Source organism: Somniosus microcephalus, chromosome 29, assembly GCF_052327205.1.
Source record: "Somniosus microcephalus isolate GS21.2 chromosome 29, FLI_Smic_1.0, whole genome shotgun sequence".
In the NCBI taxonomy this organism is placed as follows: Eukaryota; Metazoa; Chordata; class Chondrichthyes; order Squaliformes; family Somniosidae; genus Somniosus; species Somniosus microcephalus.
In genome coordinates this window covers 17,619,103-17,639,997 of record NC_141015.1, presented here as the reverse complement: position 1 = coordinate 17,639,997, position 20,895 = coordinate 17,619,103, and the positions used below count along the sequence as shown (strand labels likewise).

At 47.7% G+C, this 20,895-nt stretch overlaps 1 protein-coding gene across 1 annotated transcript; it reads left to right on the top strand.

Annotated features, from left to right (window-relative positions):
- Positions 1-13,831: 13,831 nt before the first annotated feature.
- On the top strand, positions 13,832-19,994 carry syt15 (synaptotagmin XV). The gene is made up of 3 exons (XM_085970274.1): positions 13,832-14,968; positions 16,011-16,150; positions 17,924-19,994. The coding sequence occupies exons 1-3, from the start codon at positions 14,724-14,726 to the stop codon at positions 18,061-18,063; spliced, it is 525 nt and encodes a 174-aa protein (XP_085826400.1). The 5' UTR covers positions 13,832-14,723; the 3' UTR covers positions 18,064-19,994.
- Positions 19,995-20,895: the final 901 nt, after the last annotated feature.

The window sequence follows — 20,895 nt, the reverse complement described above, 5'->3', positions numbered from 1 at the left end:
ATAGTTGTACCCTTACAGTTCTGGTATCGTTTAGTGTGGATTAAACTTGGATTTTGAGTGGGGAAGAAAGTCTGAGAGTAGGGGACCAGGCGACAGTAGCATTGGGGCTGAGGATGACTTTTCTGCCATTTAGGTGTTAGCCTTGGATCAGTTGGTAACTCTCTCAGCAACAACTTGCATTTATATAGCGTCTTTATCGTAGTAAAATGTCCCAAGGTGCTTCACAGGAATGTTATAAAACAAAATTTGACACCAAGCTGCACAAGGAGATATTAGGGCAGATAAAGAGGTAGGTTTTAAGGAGCATCTTACGGGAGGATAGAGAGGCGGAGCGGTTTAGGGAGGGACTTCCAGAGCTTGGGGCCTTGGCAGCTGAAGGCACGGCCTCCAATGGAGGAGCGATTAAAATTGGGAGTGTGCAAGAGGCCAGAATTGAAGGAATGCAGAGATCTCAGTGGGTTGTAGGGCTGGAGGAGGTTACAGATATAGGGAGGGGCGAGGCCATGGCGAGATTTTAACACAAGGATGAAAATATTAAAATCGAAGCGTTGCCGGACTGGGAGCCAATGTAGGTCAGCATCCTGTAGATAGTACACACTACAGCCGATGGTAGAGGGAGTAGATGTTTAAGCATGTTACAATAATGCCAGATGTTTCAGACATACATCCAACCTCCCTGCTCCCACCAATGATTGCAGGCAGGACTAGCCAATTGCAGCAGCATCAGATAGGGGGCAGCACCTCCTGCAGGGGCACCTCACAATCCAGCACAGGACCATCTCAATCCCAAGAGCCTCCCATTGACACCCTTCCCCCCAACCCTCGCCGCCTCACCTACTCCTTCCAGTAACTAGAAAGCGCACAAGATTAAAATGTAGGAATTCACAAAACATGCAATGAAACTGAGAGGAAACACCAGAACTACAGAAACCAGCTATTTATAAGCAGGCTTCCCCCCATTTAAAATAAACCAGTTAATGTCTGTGTAAAAATAGTGCACACAGTGATGTGAGGAGCAGTTGCCATGATGCCATGAGCCTCTTGCGGCCAAACATTCCTCTGACAGCCACTGTCAAGGCTCACAAATGAACATTAACCTCTTGGGCAAGATATTGCGGGTAACTGGCACCTGTGACACTGTAGCCCAGTGAGATGTCAATGTCTCCAGCAGAAGAGGGAAGAGGAGAAAAAAACTGGCTGAGAATTAAAAATAAATAAATCAGTAAATAAAATAAATAATGAATGAATGAACAAATGAAATTCACTATAAAAAGGAAAGAATATTCCTTGTGCACCATTAAACTGCAATGGATATTTTACCATACTTGGGAAAAAGTGCCCTACTGCGACAGATCTGCTCGTCAGGGCTGGGACGTAGAAATTGTGAGTGAGCAAAGGACAGCAGCAGGAGTGTGTGCTACTCACTCACGCTGTCTTTCTCATGCACACACCATACCATCTCCAGCTCGGGCTGAGGAGGCAAAAGAGTGATAAGAGAAGGGGGCGTTCCCATGGGAAAGAGCAAAGGACCTGTAGCTGGTGACTTTGCCATCTAAACCCCATTCAAAGTGTCTATTGACACCACTGTGTCAGCCTATGAGTTGCACTGTCAGCCAATGAGTTAGAGGCGGGGTAGGACTCACAGCAGGACTCACAGCAAACAGTTTATTTACTCAGTAAGCAAAGTTTATTTAAACAGTGCACTACAGCAAACAGTCTACAGAGTCTATTTAAAAAGAGTCTCTATGAACTACGGCAAACCGAACTCATGACCAAAACTGCAGCAACATCTCCCAATAAAAGCAGGGTGATTTCTCGAGCAAAATGCAGTGAGTGGAGGATAGTTACTTAAGAAATAGGAGCAGGAGTAGGCCATATGGCCCCTGAGCCTGCTCCGCCATTCAATAAGATCATGGCTGAACGTCTACATCAACTCCACTTTCCTGCCCTAATCCCATAGCCCTTGATTCCCTTAGTGCCCAAAAATCCATAGCCATCTGAGGTGAGGTGAGAGTGACTACCCTTGACATCAAGGCAGCATTTGACAGAGTGTGGCATCAAAGAGCCCTCGTAAAACTGAAGTCAATGGCAATTGGGGGGAAAACTCTCCACTGGCTGGAGTCATACCTAGCATAAGGAAGATGGTTGTGGTGGTTGAAGATCAATCATCACAGCCCCAGGACATCACTGCAGGAGTTCCTCAGGGCAGTGTCCTAGGCCCAACCATTGTCAGCTGCTTCATCAATGACCTTCCCTCCAACATAAGGTCAGAAATGGGGATGTTCGCTGATGACTGCACAGTGTTCAGCGCCATTCACAACTCCACAGATAATGAAGCAGTCCATGCCCGCATGCAACAAGACCTGGACAATGTTCAGGCTTGGGCTGATAAGTGGCAGGTGAAATTCGTGCCACAGAAGTGCCAGGCAATGACTATCTCCAACAAGCGAGAGCCGAACCACCGCCTCTTGACATTCAATGGCATTACCATCGCCGAATCCCCCACCATCAACATCCTGGGGGTCACCATTGACCAGAAACTTAACTGGACCAGCCACATAAATACTGTGGCAACAAGAGCAGATCAGAGGCTAGGTATTGTGTGGCAAGTGACTCACCTCCTAACTCCCCAAAGCCTTTCCACCATCTACAAGGCACAAGTAAAGAGTGTGATGGAATACTCTCCACTTGCCTGGATGAGTGCAGCTCCAACAACACTCAAGAAGCTCGACACCATCCAGGACAAAGCAGCCCACTTGATTGGCACCCCATCCACCACCTTAAACATTCACTCCCTCCACCACCAGCGTACCGTAGCTGCAGTGTGTACCATCTACAAGATGCACTGCAGCAACTCACCAAGGCTTCTTCGGCAGCACCTCCCAAACCCATGACCTCTTCCACTTAGAAGGACAAGGGCAGGAGGCGCATGGGAACACCACCACCTCCAAGTTCCCCTCCAAGTCACACACCATCCGACTTAGAAGTATATCGCCGATCCTTCATCGTCACTGGGTCAAAATCCTGGAACTCCCTCTCTAACAGCACTGTGCGAGTACCTTCACCACACGGACTTCAGCAGTTCAAGGCGGCTCACCACCACCTTCTCAAGAGCAATTAGCGATGGGCAATAAAATGCTGGCCTTGCCAGCGATGCCCACATCCCATAAACTAATTTTTTTTTAATTCCAAAGATTCACAACCCTGAGTGAAGAAATTTCTCCTCATCTCAGTCTTAAATGGCCAACCCCTTATCCTGTGACTATGTCCCCTAGAAGGCGGCTCACCACCGCCTTCTCAAGGGAAATTAGGGATGGGCAATCAATGCTGGCCTTGCCAGTGATGCCCCCATCCCAGGAATGAATTACAAAAAAGTTCTAGACTCTCCAGCCGGGTGAAACAGCCTCTCAGCATCTACCATGTCAAGCCCTCTCAGAATTTTATACGTTTCAATGAGATCTCCTCTCATTCTTCTAAACTTCAGAGAATATAGGCCCATTCTACACAATCTCTCCTCCTAGGACAACCCTCTCACCCAGGAATCAATCTAGTGAACCTTTGTCCCACCCCCTCTAAGGCAAGTATATCCTTCTTTAAGTAATGAGACCAAAACTGTACACAGTACTCCAGGTGTGGTCTCACCAAGCCCAGTACAATTGGAGCAAGACTTCCTTACCCCAACCCCCCCTTGCCATAAAGGTTAACATACCATTTGCCTTCCTAATTGCTTGCTGTATCTGCATGTTAACTTTGTGATTCACGTACAAGGACACCCAAATCCCTCTGAATCCCGATATTTACTGGTCTCTCACACTTTAAAAAATATTCTGCTTTTCCATTCTTCCTACCAAAGTGGATAATTTCCCACTTACCCACATTATACTCCATCAGCCACCTTCTTGCCTAATCACTTAACTGGTCTATATCCCTTTGCAGCCTTTTTACATTCTCCTCACAGCTTACTTTGCAACCTATCAATAACAAACTTGGATATATTACACTCGGTCCCCTCATCTAAGTCATTGATAAAGATTGTAAATAGCTGAGGCCCAAGCACTGATCCTTGCGGCACTCCACTAGTTACACCCTGCCATCCCAAAAGTAACCCATTTATTCCTACTCTCTGCTTTCTGTCCATTAACCAATCCTCAATCCATGCTAATATATTACCCCTAATCCCGAGCTCTAATCTTGTGTAACACCTTATCAAATGCCTTCTGAAAATCCAAATAAACTATATCCACTGGTTCCCCTTTATCTACCCTGCTAGTTACACCCTCAAAACACTAAGGTTTGTCAAACATGATTTCCCTTTCATAAATCCATGTTTACTCTGCCTAATCATGTTGTGATTTTCCAAATGCCTGTTACCGCATCATTAATAATAGATTCTAGCATTTTTCTGACTACTGATGTCAGGCTAACTGGCCTGTAGTTCTTGGTTTTCTCTCCCCAACCTTTCTTGAACAGTGGGGTTACATTTGCTACCTTCCAATCCACGGGGACCATTCTAGAATTTAGGGAATTCTGGAAGATCACAACCAATACATCCATTATCTCTGCAGCCACCTCTTTTAAAACTTGAGGATGTAAGCTGTCAGGTCCTGGGGATTTGTTGGCTTTTAGCCCCATTCATTTCTCCAGTACTTTTTCTTTACTTTATGTTCCCCACTTTCAGTCGATGCTTGGTTCCCCAGAAAGATGATTTCTCCAGCAACATGCATTAAGTGCAGGATAGTTACATACAAATTATGGGCATTACATCAATCATAGTCACCTCCAGCAGTGATGGCCACACGTTTGATTGACTGGGGAATTATCCAGTCATAAGTATTGTGACCGGGAATAGTGTCGTCAGGAAATGTACATAAGTGGCATGTGTGCAGATATTTCTTTCCACGTCGACTGGTGAGAAGAACACAGTGCAATAGAATTGTAGTTACTGTAAAAATTTTAGCAGTGTCTAAATGAACAGCAACAACTAATGATCAAACAGTGATGTCTGGTAAGTTTCTGAAGATAACTTACTTATTCCCCTTTTCCCGTGTTGCATAACTACAGATTCTGGAATATCACTGCAAGTCAGAACGAGAGAAGACAATTAGCCGGAATAACCAAATGCCTTGTACAGGTTTCGATTTATAGAAAGTTACCGCGCAGGTTCTGCTGTTCGCCCTGGTTGTACTTTTTGTTTTTGCCGAAATGAAATTAACTTAAAACATTTTTTAAATTCCTCCCCAAAAGGAAAAAAACAAATTAAGAGAAATCCCAGGAAAACTGTGAGGATCCTTTCTCCTGTCGGAGGTGCGAGAAGATTTGCACCTGGTTATTGTTTTAATAAGATCATTTTAAAACCACAATGTTACTGTCATGTGGGTTTGATTTGTGCCTCGCACCCGTCCTTGTCTAATAACTCTTCCTCCACTCACTAAAGGAGTTTTCCACCAGACACAGACTTAGGCGAAAGTGAACTGTTATCGACACCCAGCCAGAGCTCACGGGCCAATCTACTGTTCACGTTGGCTTTTTTTGAGGCTTGATAGTATTTTATAGTTAAAAAAATAACTTCTTCTTGCCGTTCCTCCCGCTGTCTGCCTGTGCCATAAACACATTTATGACCGGAGGTTCGGAGTAGCCCACAGCCCGGTTTGAACAATCTCTAGTTTGAGACATGGGATTATGATTTGTCATTTCATCAGCCACAACAGGGAATCAATTATTTAAGGTGGACAAGGAGTTAATGTGGAGTGTAATTAAGGTACCTGGAGTTATTGTGCTAAGTATGGGAGAATGTGAATACTGTTGATGTCTAAGGAAACGAATTCAATACAGGACATTAATTTTGACTTCATGTAGTGCCTCCAAAATCTTGGGAGATTTAAGGTGGTTGTTCTTTGTCTCATTTCTTTTGGTCTCTTTTAAAGAAATGACACCAGTTAATTCAGCCTGGTTTTACTGGATTAAGTTTGATGGCGAATAGCCGTCAGGATGGTCTCTATGGGAACAACTGGAGGCATCTTGTGACCGGATTGTATGGCCTACCAAAGTTTCCAAACGGAAATAAATGATTTAACAAAAAAATGGTATTTCATTGTTTTAAAAATGAGATGAATGAATTAAAATTATGTCTTCCCCCAACAGGATTATGTTTCCCAGAAATGTGAAAGTTAACGGCAAGGATATTCTCAATTGACTGATGGTCGCTGCTTGTTTTAACGGATTTGCATTACTTAATGATGCAATTCCGTTATAGTTACACAAAGTACCTGTGGCATTGGCGCTGCAAGTAGCAATGCTAAAGACTGGGGAAACTTTTGTGCCTTCACAGATAATGATGTTTGGAAAATTGTAAATCTAAAATCCCATTTAGGCTGAACGTTATTTGACAGAATTTATATGTTTTTGGGCAAATCATATCTATGACTTTAATTGTATCAGGATCTTTGTGCACGTTTTATTTTAAGTTAAGTTGGTTACAAAGACATGGGAGTTACCTCCGAAAGTAACTGCGGCCACTTGGCTCCCTGCTGTAAAAACCCCGACTTGGACATCATTTGATTACAAAAACGGAATATATTGACGTCAGTTGACCCTTGACCCCTCCGTCATTGCAAATTATCGCCCCATGTCCAACCTCCCTTTCCTCTCAAGTTCTTGAACGTGTTGCTGCCTCCCAAATCCATGCCCATCTTTCCCACAACTCCATGTTTGAATCCCTCCAATCAGGTTTCCGCCTTTGCCACAGCACTGAAACGGCTTTCATCAAAGTCACAAATGACATGGTTCATGACTGTGAGGAAGGTAAACTATCCCTCCTCGTCCTTCTTGACTTGTCTGCAGCCTTTGACATTGGTTGACCACTCCATCCTTTTCCAATGCCTCTCCACCGTAGTCCAGCTGGGTGGGACTGCACTCGCCTGGTTCCATTCTTATCTATCTAATGGTAGCCAGAGAATCACCTGCAACGGCTTCTCTTCCCACTCCCGCATCGTTACCTCTGGTGTCCCCCAAGGATCTATCCTTGGTCTCTTATTTCTCATCTACATGTTCTACCTTGGTGACACCATCGGAAAACACAGCGTCAGTTTCCACATGCACGCTGACGACACCAAGCTCTACCTCACTACCACTTCTCTCGATACCCCAACGGTCTCTAAGTTGTCCGAGCAGAAATTTTCTCCAATTAAATATTGGGAAGACCGACGCCAATGTTTTCAGTCCCCGCCACAAACTCCATTCCATAGCCACTAACTCCATCCCTCTCCCTAACATCTGTCTCAGGCTGAATCACACTGTTCGTAATCTTGGTGTCATATTTGACCCTGAAATTTGTTTCCAACCACATATCCGCAGCATAACTAAGAGCCGCCTATTTCCACCTCCGTAACATCGCTTGTCTCCGCCCTTGCCTCAGCTCATCCACTGCTGAAACCCTCATCCATGCATTTGTTACCTCTAGACTTGACTATTCCAACACACTCCTGGCTGGCCTCTCACATTCTACCCTACATAAACATGAGGTGATCCAAAATTCGGCTGCTCGTGTCCTAACTCACATCAAGTCCCGTTAGCCCATCACCCCTGTGTTTGCTGACCTTCATTGACTCCTGGTTAAGCAACGCCTCAATATAAAAATTCTCATCCTTGTTTTCAGATCCCTCCATGGCCTTGCTCCTCCCTATCCCTGTAATCTCCTTCAGCCCCACAACCCCCGCCCGAGATATCTGCGCTCCTCTAATTCTACCCTCTTGAGCATCCCTGATTATAATCACTCAATCATTGGTGGCCGTGCCTTCTGTTGCCTAGGCCCTAAGCTCTGGAATTCCCTGCCTAAACCTCTCCACCTCTCTACCTCTCTTTCCTGCTTTAAGATGCTCCTTAAAACCTACCTCTTATACCAAGCTTTTGGTCACCTGCCCTAATTTCTCCTTATGTGGCTTAGTGTCAAAGTTTTTGTCTTCTAATACTCCTGTGAAGCATCTTGGAACATTTTACTATGTTAAAGGCGCTATATAAATACAAGTTGTTGTTCTAGTTGTTGAGTTACTATCCAAGCACTCGAAGGTAAGACTTTCCCTGAAGGGTTTAACATGGGATCATCACATTTTATTACAAAAAAAGTGTCCAGTCGAGGTGTTTCCTGCACAATACTGTCTCTAAAATACTTAATAAACTTTTGCATTTCAGTTTTTCTGAGGGAATTGGCTGGCCAGCTGACTAGTGGCTCAGTGGATAGTATTCCTGCCCCTGAGTGAGAAGGAGAAAGGTTCGAGCCCCACTCCAGACAGGAGTAAATGATGCATTTCCGGGTCACCCAGCTCCGAGTACAGCCGTGCTTTGGTTCTGAATTTGGGGTTGTGTGGGGGGAAGTGTGCAGGGATTTCAGTGGCCAGAAAACAAATGGAAGAGTTTCGTGCCTGGCACCCAGAGCCTCACGAGTTATCCCATTGTGTCTGCCACAACGTAACTGGTCCAGCTTTTTAAAATTAAAAGTGACACAAGAGTAATGAACAATGCTTCACAACGTAGGACGAGAGTGAGTGTATAGAGCCGTGAGTCACTGCACTGTGTAGGGTGGGAGTGAGTGTACAGAGCAGTGAGTGACCGCACTGTGTAGGGTGGGAGTGAGTGTACAGAGCCGTGAGTGACTGCACTGTGTAGGGTGGGAGTGAGTGTACAGAGCAGTGAGTGACCGCACTGTGTAGGGTGGGAGTGAGTGTACAGAGCAGTGAGTGACCGCACTGTGTAGGGTGGGAGTGAGTGTACAGAGCAGTGAGTGACCGCACTGTGTAGGGTGGGAGTGAATGTACAGAGCAGTGAGTGACTGCACTGTGTAGGGTGGGAGTGAGTGTACAGAGCAGTGAGTGACCGCACTGTGTAGGGTGGGAGTGAGTGTACAGAGCAGTGAGTGACCACACTGTGTAGGTTGGGAGTGAGTGTACAGAGCAGTGAGAGACCACACTGTATCTGTAAGATCCTGCAAATCCATTGGCAGGATAGGCGCACCAACGTCAGTGTTCTTGCTCAGGCCAACATCCCCAGCATCGAAGCTTTGACCACGCTTGAACAGCTCCGATGGATGGGTCACATCATCCGCATGCCCGATACGAGACTCCCAAAACAAGTGCTCTACTTGGAGCTCTGACAAGGTAAGAGAGCCCCAGGTGGGCAGAGGAAACGTTTCAAGGACACCCTCAAAGCCTCCTTGGAAAAAGTGCAACATCCCCACGGACACCTGGTAATCCCTTGTCCAAGACCGCACAAAGTGGAGGAGAAGCATCTGGGAAGGCGCCGAACACCTTGAGTCTCTTCGCCGGGAGCAAGCGGAAGCCAAGCGCAAATAGCGGAAGGAGCGCACGTCAACCCAAGCTCCCCACCCACCCGCCCCTTCAACCACCGTCTGCCCCACCTGTGACAGAGACTGTAGGTTCCGCAATGGACTCATCAGTCACCTGAGAACTCATTTTTAGCATGGAAGCAAGTTCCGAGGGACTGCCTAAGATAAGAGAGGGTGGGAGTGAGCTGTAGAGAGCACTGAGTGACCGCACTGTGTAGGGTGGGAGTGAGTGTACAGAGCATTGAGTGACCACACTGTGTAGGTGGGAGTGAGTGTACAGAGCAGTGAGTGACCGCACTGTGTAGGGTGGGAGTGAGTGTACAGAGCAGTGAGAGACCACTCTGTGTAGGGTGGGAGTGAGTGTACAGAGCAGTGAGTGACCGCACTGTGTAGGGTGGGAGTGAGTGTACAGAGCAGTAAGAGACCGCACTGTGTAGGGTGGGAGTGAGTGTACAGAGCAGTGAGAGACCGCACTGTGTAGGGTGGGAGTGAGTGTACAGAGCAGTGAGTGACCACACTGTGTAGGTGGGAGTGAGTGTACAGAGCAGTGAGTGACCGCACTGTGTAGGGTGGGAGTGAGTGTACAGAGCAGTGAGAGACCGCTCTGTGTAGGGTGGGAGTGAGTGTACAGAGCAGTGAGTGACCGCACTGTGTAGGGTGGGAGTGAGTGTACAGAGCAGTGAGAGACCGCACTGTGTAGGTGGGAGTGAGTGTACAGAGCAGTGAGAGACCGCACTGTGTAGGGTGGGAGTGAGTGTACTGAGCAGTGAGTGACCGCACTGTGTAGGGTGGGAGTGAGTGTACAGAGCAGTGAGTGACCGCACTGTGTAGGGTGGGAGTGAGTGTACAGAGCAGTAAGTTACCGCACTGTGTAGGTGGGAGTGAGTGTACAGAGCACTGAGTGACCACACTGTGTAGGGTGGGAGTGAGTGTACAGAGCAGTGATTGACTGCACTGTGTATGTGGGAGTGAGTGTACAGAGCAGTGAGAGACCGCACTGTGTAGGGTGGGAGTGAGTGTACAGAGCAGTGAGTGACCGCACTGTGTAGGGTGGGAGTGAGTGTACAGAGCGGTGAGAGACCGCACTGTGTAGGGTGGGAGTGAGTGTACAGAGCAGTGATTGACTGCACTGTGTATGTGGGAGTGAGTGTACAGAGCAGTGTGACCGCACTGTGTAGGGTGGGAGTGAGTGTACAGAGCAGTAAGTTACCGCACTGTGTAGGGTGGGAGTGAGTGTACAGAGCAGTGATTGACCGCACTGTGTAGGGTGGGAGTGAGTGTACAGGGCAGTGAGTGACTGCACTGTGTAGGGTGGGAGTGAGTGTACAGAGCACTGAGTGACCGCACTGTGTAGGGTGGGAGTGAGTGTACAGAGCAGTAAGTTACCGCACTGTGTAGGTGGGAGTGAGTGTACAGAGCACTGAGTGACTGCACTGTGTAGGGTGGGAGTGAGTGTACAGAGCAGTGAGTGACCGCACTGTGTAGGTGGGAGTGAGTGTACAGAGCAGTGAGTGACCGCACTGTGTAGGGTGGGAGTGAGTGTACAGAGCGGTGAGAGACCGCACTGTGTAGGGTGGGAGTGAGTGTACAGAGCAGTGATTGACTGCACTGTGTATGTGGGAGTGAGTGTACAGAGCAGTGTGACCGCACTGTGTAGGGTGGGAGTGAGTGTACAGAGCAGTAAGTTACCGCACTGTGTAGGGTGGGAGTGAGTGTACAGAGCAGTGATTGACCGCACTGTGTAGGGTGGGAGTGAGTGTACAGGGCAGTGAGTGACTGCACTGTGTAGGGTGGGAGTGAGTGTACAGAGCACTGAGTGACCGCACTGTGTAGGGTGGGAGTGAGTGTACAGAGCAGTAAGTTACCGCACTGTGTAGGTGGGAGTGAGTGTACAGAGCACTGAGTGACTGCACTGTGTAGGGTGGGAGTGAGTGTACAGAGCAGTGAGTGACCGCACTGTGTAGGTGGGAGTGAGTGTACAGAGCAGTGAGTGACCGCACTGTGTAGGGTGGGAGTGAGTGTACAGAGCAGTGAGTGACCGCACTGTGTAGGGTGGGAGTGAGTGTACAGAGCAGTGATTGACCGCACTGTGTAGGGTGGGAGTGAGTATTTAGAAAGTTCCCCCTTTTGTGTTGTGTTGCATATGGGATCTACAGGATAAATTCAGCGAAGATGCAATCGCAGCCACAGGAGCAGAGAACAGAGAATCGGCTGTGGATGTGAGTGCACTTGATTCACACGAATGCTGATTTTCTGGTGATAGATTTTAATGACTAGAAAATCAGGTGCAGCAGGAATCGGACTCTCGCCTAATTCCCCGATCCATTCTACCATCAAATGAGACTCAGCAATGGGAGTGTAACCTGTCTGAATTGACCCTACTTACATTGCAAATATTGATGGTAAAGGAAAATTACACCAGCCTGAGAGCAGGACATCACTCATTCCCCTGTGGTCAGTATTCCAATCTCCAGTCCCCACACATCATTAAACCGACCAATAAAATTGCCTCTAATTTTACAAAAGCTGTAAGAAGTTTTCCCTGCACAGGCCAATCTCTTTTTCTGGAGGTTGTATTTGGCCTCAGTCCCCAATAGGGTTGCCAACTTTGGTTGGACTTATTCCTGGAGATTATCACTTGACCTCCAGCCAACCCGCTCCATGATTGGTCGTCCAACACGTCCATCCTTGGGGTGCCCCGCCTTCCCAGCCAATTGGAAAGGTTACAGAATTTTCATTCCCGATTGGATGATGCTTGACTGTCGATTAAACAGCCTTCCCCCCCGCCCAATCTTCAATATCTTTTATAACTAATAAACTAAAGTGTTCAAAGGAAATCGAAAAACACAATGTTTTAACGCCCCTCTGATTTTTCTCCTGGTGTTGCTCACATCAGTGTCCAGGGGATTAATCTGTAATTCCTGGAGACTCCAGGACAATACTGGAGGGTTGGCAACCCTAGTCCCAAAACTGGAAATTTCATCTGGGCCTTGGGTGCTAGGCTGTTGATAAATTGTGTGTGTGAGAGGGAGAGAGATGCATTGTGGGAGTTGTAGTTGCCATGTTGCTCCTGAGGAGCTACAGTACCCAGAGTGCATCGTGCAATCCATGCCACAGCACCATGAGACGGAACATTTACCAATAACTGAAGCTGTGCTTTGATGCGAAGCTCGGACATAGCTGTTGGAGTCAGGACCAGAGCATTTAGAGTGACGACGTGTTCAAGGTGCTAGGGATTGGGTGCTCGAGGGTTGGGAGAAATCTCCCTGCACACCAACATCAGCTTCAGCAAGAATGATTAAATCAGCAGTGGGAAGCATCTCAATCCTTCTCCCTTCTTCTTGTTAGGCAGTCCCTCGGAACTGAGGATAACTTACGCATGGAGGCAGAGGGTATGGCTGAGGTACTAAATGAGTACTTTGTATCTGTCTTCACCAAGGAAGAAGATGCTGCCAAAGTCATCTTCTCCTTCTTCTTCTTAGGCAGTCCCTCGGAATACTTGCTTCCACACTAAAAATTAGTTCTTAGGTGATTGATGAGTCCAATGTGGGATCTACAGTCTGTCACAGGTGGGGCAGACGGTGGTTGAAGGGGTGGGTGGGTGGGGTGCTTGGGTTGACGTGCGCTCCTTGTGCTTGGCTTCCGCTTGCTCCCGGTGAAGAGACTCGAGGTGTTCGGCACCTTCCCGGATGCTTCTCCTCCACTTTGTGCGGTCTTGGGCCAGGGATTCCCAGGTGTCAGTGGGGATGTTGCACTTTTTCAAGGAGGCTTTGAGGGTGTCCTTGAAGCATTTCCTCTGCCCACCTGGGGCTCTCTTGCCGTGCCGGAGCTCCGAGTAGAGCGCTTGTTTTGGGAGTCTCGTATCAGGCATGTGGACGATGTGACCCGTCCATCAGAGCTGATCGAGCATGGTCCAAGCTTCGATGCTGGGGATGTTGGCCTGAGCGAGAACACTGATGTTGGTATGCCTATCCTGCCAGTGGATTTGCAGGATCTTGCGGTGGCAACGTTGGTGGTACCGCTCCAGTGCTTTGAGGTGCCTGCTGTACATGGTCCATGTCTCTGAGGCATACAGGAGGGCAGGTATCACTGCTGCTCTGTAGACCATGAGCTTAGTGCCGAGTTTGAGGCCCTGGTCTTCAAACACTCTCTTCCTCAGGCGACCGAAGGCTGCACTGGCACACTGAAGGCAGTGTTGGATTTAATCCTCGACGTCTGCCCTTGTTGACAGTAGGCTCCCGAGGTATGGAAAGTGGTCATACAAGATGGCTCCTGGGCTGGTAGCTCCCTAGGGAGCTCCTTTGCTCTTTTCTCCCCTAGTCTCTTCTCTTCTGCTGTTCAAGTTCCCCTGGCTCTAATAGTGGGCAAATGTAAGAAGTCACACACCAGGTTATAGTCCAACAGTTTTATTTGAAATCACAAGCTTTCGGAGCGCTGCTCCTTCGTCAGGAGCAGCGCTCCGAAAGCTTGTGATTGCAAATAAAACTGTTGGACTATAGCCTGGTGTTGTGTGACTTCTTACATTTGTCCACCCCAGTCCAACTCCGGCATCTCCACACCATGTCTAATGGTGGGTGCATTTTATCCCTAACTGCAAGTTCAAGCTGCAAGGTGAAAGTTACCTGAGCCCACTGCCCATCCCCCGACCATGCCTGTTCTTTGTTCTCAGTGAGCCCTGGCTCTTCACTTCAACTTAATCCTGCTCTCAGCCTCCCCCCTCCATCTTTCACCTCCTCCCCCGCCCAAACTTCAACCTCAGTCCTTTAAACTTCCAGGAGGACTCTTAAAATGTAATCCTGATTGGTGCGAAAAGACTGCTCTCTGATTGGTCTAAATCCACCAAGCACGGAGCAGCTTTATCAATCGTCCAAGTTCAAAGAGCTGAAACGGAGTCAAAGTCAAAATCAGCTGTGCTTGCTCAAAGATGAGAAGAAACTGCAAAAGCTTCAGGGGCTGGATTTAGCCTGTGTGGTGGATATTCCTGGCCGATAAAGACAGCAATCTAAACCACGTGGCTTAAGAAGGTTCTGCTTCAATTTTCAGTCTGTGTTGTTGGCTGGTCTCAGTCTGGGGCAGCAGTTGGAGCACCCTTGGGCCAGAGATGGGGGAATAGCAGCCAGGATTCCCTTTCCTGACTCGTATCCAGTGAGTCCGGCTGAAATATGTATACTTGTGGACGTCAAGTGAGGACAGGATTGGGAACGACTGTGATGCATTTCACAGTTAAATAGCCTGTTGGCCCACGCCGTCTAGGCCCGGGTTGGAAAATTGGGCGCCTGAGCCACCAGAGGGCTGCTGGGGCCTATTTTGAGTGGCTGGGGCGGCGGCGAGGGGGAAAATAAAATGCAACCAGTAAGTGTATTTAGTCCCTGCTTGAGTTGCTCTGATGTTGTACACAGTGTCCACATTACTGTTGATCTCTGATCTTTCAGTCGAAACTGCGGTGATAATCGGAGCCGGCTTCTTCTTCTTGGCTAAAGTTGTTGTTTACCTCTGGAGCGAGAGATGCTCCAATTGTCTTGATGTAGAATTGGACTCCACTTTGTCCCAAGTACCTAATCTATCAACTGATGGCAACAGTCAACATCCGGCTCCACTCTTGTGCTCCTCCAGCCAACCAGGAGCTGAAAGGTAAGCGGACTTTGAACTAAAGGCTCAGTATACAGACTGGTTGGGTGCCACATTGGGTCAGTATTCCACTTTTTCACATGGGTTTCAATCCAATCAAACGAATGGGATGAGTCTCTTCTTTCTCTGCCAGCTAAAGGGATCTCAAATGAGATTTAATTTGAGGGAATCTCAACCCAGTTCTTTGTGGCTGTGAATCCCAGCACAAAAATGCTTACAGTTCTGCACCAGTTGGCAGTAAATAGCCAGTCAGTAAGAGGACGGGTGTGGGACACGGAAATATAATGGTGGAGTGGGAGGGGCCTCTCTTTAGACTGGCAATTAAGAAAAAGAGAATTGCATTTATATATCAGCCTATCATGTCCTTAGTACATCCCATTGATTTACTTTTGAAGTGTCCTCACTGTTGTAATGTATGAATCACAGCGGCCAATTTGCGCACAGCAAGCTCCCACAAACAGCAATGAGCTAATGAACGGATATTTTGTTTCAGTGATGTTGGTTGAGGGATCAGTTTTGGCCAGGGCACCAGGGGAATCCCTTGCTCCTCTTTAAATAGTGCCCTGGGGTCTTTTTGGTCCCCCTGAGAGGGCAGAAGGAGCCTCGGTTCAACGCCTCATCCGAAAGTCAGCACCTCAGCACTGCACTAGAGTGTCAGCCTAGATTATACGCTCCAGTCTCTGGAGTGGGACTTGAACCCACAACATTCTGACTCAGAGGCGAGAGTGCTACCCACTGAGCTAAGGCTGAAATGTTTATATGGACTGGCAATAGAATGAATCTGTCGGTATGGCTCAGTCCCCGCTGCACATTCAAGCCAGAGAGGGATGCTAGACTGACGTTCAATTTTTGACAAGTTCCACACATCTACAGTTTCAACATTACGAGCAGCCACATTGCAGCGGGACTGTAAAAACAGGAGGCGTGTGTTACCTATAAACATATCTCACCTGTCAGTCTATCCTTCCGGCAGCTCCATGCTCGGAGTAACACCAGACATTGTTAGCGTCGCAATCTGATGTTAAAAAAAATATTTCCTTTCCAGGACTGTAAGTATCTCGATCATCGTTCCACCAAAAATTCCTGTGCGAGTGCTGTTTCGTCTGGAGAACGACAAACATGTTGGAGCCGACAAGCCAGACAACAGTGATCTGGATCAACCCCGTTTGTCGTTTGAGTCTATGGGTAGGGTATTGGAATATTTAAACCCAGACTTTCATTAGTAAAAATAATAAATAATGTCTCTCTATTTTCGGCCTGCATGCTATTTCGTTAAGTTCCACTGTCTGGATTTCAGTGGCTTCTGTGTTTATTAACACAGGTGAGTGACCTTGAATAGGGAAAACTCGACATAACCTCATTCCTCACTCCCCGCTCGGTGCTGAATTAGCTGAGGTCAGTGTGGGCAGCGGTAGAGATGCTCCGATCGCCCTCGGTGTCCTTGGGACAGGGGGACATCATAGTTCAGGCTAGTCCTGTCCTCACCTAGGGTCCAGGAAAGAGCACTTTGTAGCAGGGGGTTGCTGGATACAAATCGGGAAGGGGGGAGTGTAGAACCCCCTATTCCCTCTCTCGGTCCTCCATCCTCCCATAATCCTCAGGCTTCTAAAACCTCACGCCTGGTGTTTCCTGATCAAGACATGTTTTCCTTTCCTAGTTTTGAATCTTAGCACTGGCCCTTCACCTGGAGCTCTCAGTTTAAAGCACTGGAGCCTGGGTTGATGCTCTCCTCCTTAATACAGGCTGACTGAGGCCAATTGTATGACCCATACCAGCGCCCAAGCTGAGATAACCAACTCAGCACAGACCAGGGAACGAAGCTGGAGTCTCAGCAAAAGCAATTGCATTTATATAGTGCCTTTAACGTAGTAAAACATCCCAAGACGCTTCACAGGAGCATTATAAGACAAAATTTGACACCAAACCACATGAAATATTAGGACAAGTGACCAAAAGCTAGATTTTAAGGAGCATCTTAAAGGACGAGAGAGAGAGGTAGAGAGGTTTAGGGAGGGAATTCCAGAGATTAGGGACTAGACAGCTGATGGCATGGCTGCCAATAATGGAGCGATGAAAATCGGGGATGCACGGGCCAGAATTGGAGGAGTGCAGAGATCTCGGAGGGTTGGAGGAGGTTACACGGATAGGGAGGGGCAATACTATGGAAGGATGCGAATTTTAAATTTGAGGCGTTGCTGGACCGGGAGTCATTGTTGGTCAGAGCACTGGGGTGATGGGCGAATGGGACTTGGTGCGAATTAGGATACGGGCAGCAGAGTTTTGGATGAGCTGAAGTTTACGGAGGGTGAAAGCTAGGAGGCCCGACAGGAGAGTGTTGGAATAGTCAAATCCACAGGTAAGAAAATCATGGGTGAGGGTTTCAGCAGCAGTTGGGCTGAGACAGGTGCAGAGATGGGCAATATTACAGAGGTGGAAGTAGGCAGTCTTGGTGATGGAGAGGATGTGGGGTCGGAAGCTCAGCTCAGGGTCATAGAGGATGCTGAGGTTGTGGTCAGTCTGGTTCTGTCTCGGACAGTGGCCAGGAAGGGGGATGGAATCAGTGCCTAGGGAACCAGTTTGTGGCGGGAGCCGAAGACAATGGCTTCGGTCTTCCCAATGTTTAATTGGAGGAAACTTCTCTCATCCAATATTAGATGTTGGACAAGCAGCGTGACAAACCAGATGCCGTGGAGGGGTCGAGAGAGGTGGTAGTGAGGTAGGGCTGGGTGGCATCAGTGTACATGTGGGATCTGAAGTTTCCTGGTTGATAAGTTTCAGTCCTGCACTGAGTGACACATCTCACCCGAACACTCAGGGTAGTGCTTACAGAACATGGTTTATTGGGCCAAATGAGCTCGATGGCCTGAACAGCCTTTTCTCAATCCATTCCTTATTCTATTATCCACTCCCCACTGACAGCAACTCAATCCTTACCCTTTTCTCTATCTCCTACAACAGGAGGTTGCGGCCTGGGAGCCTTATATCCAGATTTATATGAGCTTTCAGAGGATGACAGTGAGACAGATTATCCGGAGGGAAACATGGGCAAGCTCTGGTTCGTTCTGCAGTATGAACAGGAAACCGAACAGCTTCATTAATCTAAGTAAGAAACCTCCCGTCACCATCAGAGACTTCAAAACTCTTTGCGAAAGTACACCTTCTACCCGCCGAAAGTTGTATACAGACAATAATCAAACATCAAAACAGAAACTCAGTGGAATGAAAGGTTTGTTTTCCAGTTAGAATGTCAGTCCCAGACAGACCCAGAGATAGATACAGACAGACAGACCCAGAGATAGATACAGACAGACAGACCCAGAGATAGATACAGACAGACAGACCCAGAGGTAGATACAGACAGACAGACCCAGAGATAGATACAGACAGACAGACCCAGAGATAGATACAGACAGACAGACCCAGAGATAGATACAGACAGACAGACCCAGAGATAGATATAGACAGACAGACCCAGAGATAGATACAGACAGACAGACCCAGAGATAGATATAGACAGACAGACCCAGAGATAGATATAGACAGACAGACCCAGAGATAGATATAGACAGACAGACCCAGAGATAGATAGACAGACAGACCCAGAGATAGATATAGACAGACAGACCCAGAGATAGATACAGACAGACAGACCCAGAGATAGATATAGACAGACAGACCCAGAGATAGATACAGACAGACAGACCCAGAGATAGATATAGACAGACAGACCGAGATAGATATAGACAGACAGACCCAGAGATAGATACAGACAGACCCAGAGATAGATATAGACAGACAGACCCAGAGATAGATATAGACAGACAGACCCAGAGATAGATATAGACAGACAGACCCAGAGATAGACAGACAGACCCAGAGATAGATATAGACAGACAGACCCAGAGATAGATACAGACAGACAGACCCAGAGATAGATATAGACAGACAGACCCAGAGATAGATACAGACAGACCCAGAGGTACAGATGGATCGCGTGACCGAGTTTTTTGTGCCTATTTCACCCCTGCTGTGCGGGCCATCCAGTACCTCGCCCAATCGTCTTCTCTCTTCTGTGAACCGAGATAGTGAATGTTGGCAGGCTCTTTGACTGTGTTGGTCATCACAGTTGAACCTTATGCAATCCGCACCCCACATCCACAAATGCCAACCTGTTAGCAAAGTATCACTGGGCAGTGATCAGGAGCAGGAATCCCTGGCTTATTTTCACTTCCTTGCCTGGAGCTTTAAGTTCACTGGTTGTGATCAGCTAAAGTAGCGCAGGCCAGGAATTGAAACTAGACATTTTTGCCATTTTGCTTCCCACTTCTGGTTCTCAAACTATTCATGTACATCAGCGTGCAGGTCCCTGCATCTGTGCTTGTTACTGGTCGGCTCCCAGTCGCAGGCAGTTCCTGTGTGAACACCCAGCCCAGCTCAAGTGTAGATGGAACATTTTATTTGGAGTCTTTGGATGCCGGGACACATCAGGAGTCCTTGAGTGGGAGGGCCTTTCCGCTTCTCCAGAAGCAGACGAGGACATTGCAGAGCCACAAGCCCCTGACACAGCCCTCGGGGAGGACATTGCAGAGCCACAAGCCCCTGACACAGCCCTCGGGGAGGACATTGCAGAGCCACAAGCCCCTGACACAGCCCTCGGGGAGGACATTGCACCAAGGTAGATTTGGAATTCGAGGTCTGAGAGCCCGAAGAGCACAAGAGAGCAGCAGTGTGCACACGCAGTGGCCCTGCAACCTCACTGAGGGTGCGAGCAGTGTCGAGTGAGGCCAGGAGCTTGGCAGAAACTCTGCAGAATTTCAGGGCCAGTAACTTCATCTCGCCCACTGGATTAATATTTGCACATATTTTCAGACATCACAGAGACACATTTGGAACACACACCCAGACATGTTGTGGTGAGTTGTGCTGGGGTCATTCATGTACGCACGTGGCAAACCGCTGAAACACTGGAACGAGATGATTAACAAACCAAAGGAGTTTGTAAAGCAGTGGCATGCACTCAACAAGGGCTTGTAGCAGCTCCTGGAGCGTCTGGGTGCCTCCGGTGCTGAAGGATTCATTTTTAGGCAATACGCAGCAAACTTGCATTACTGAAACCACACTTATCACGAGAGAGGTTTGTAGAAATCTGCCAGCATTATGCCAGTGAAAAGCAAAGGGAACGAGAGTGGGCAGGGAGGGAGCACCATGCCCTGTGCAGCCTGACAATCACATCTGGATTGGGATTTGTTTCCATTGGGGAAAACAACAGCTGACTCTTCAGCTGGAGTCTGCATTATAAAAATGTTCGTGTTTTAGTTTCGAAAGCTTGGGCTGATCACTTGGTCCCACAATCTGTCTGTGTCACAAAATCCTATACAGCAGCTTCCTGATCATGTCCACTCAGTGTTTCGTTGTGCTATTGGTGTATTCATACACCTAGTGCTGTACTGTGAGTAATTGTTCCTAATATAAAGCTTATCGACTGTACTCTGTAATACTACCTGTTAAACACTGTGCAGAATTGGTGATGTAGTCTGTAACACTATCTGTTAAACACTGCAGAATTGGTGATGTTGTCCTCTGTAATACTCCCTGTTAAACACTGGGCATAATTGATGTCCTCTGTAATACTATCTGTTAAACACTGTGCAGAATTGGTGATGTTGTCCTCTGTAATACTACCTGTTAAACACTGTGCAGAATTGGTGATGTTGTCCTCTGTAATACTGCACCTGTTAAGCACTGCGCAGATACGGTGATGTCCTCTGTAACACTGTACCTGTGGCTTCGAATCTGTGTCTAGCGATAGAATAGTGCGATCCTAATAAAACCTAAATTATGAAAAGAAATCAATGAGGTCGTCTTGGATTTTTCCTGACATTTAATCATCTGGAGGAAGCTTGGAACAAGGCAAGGCCTCACAGTGCATC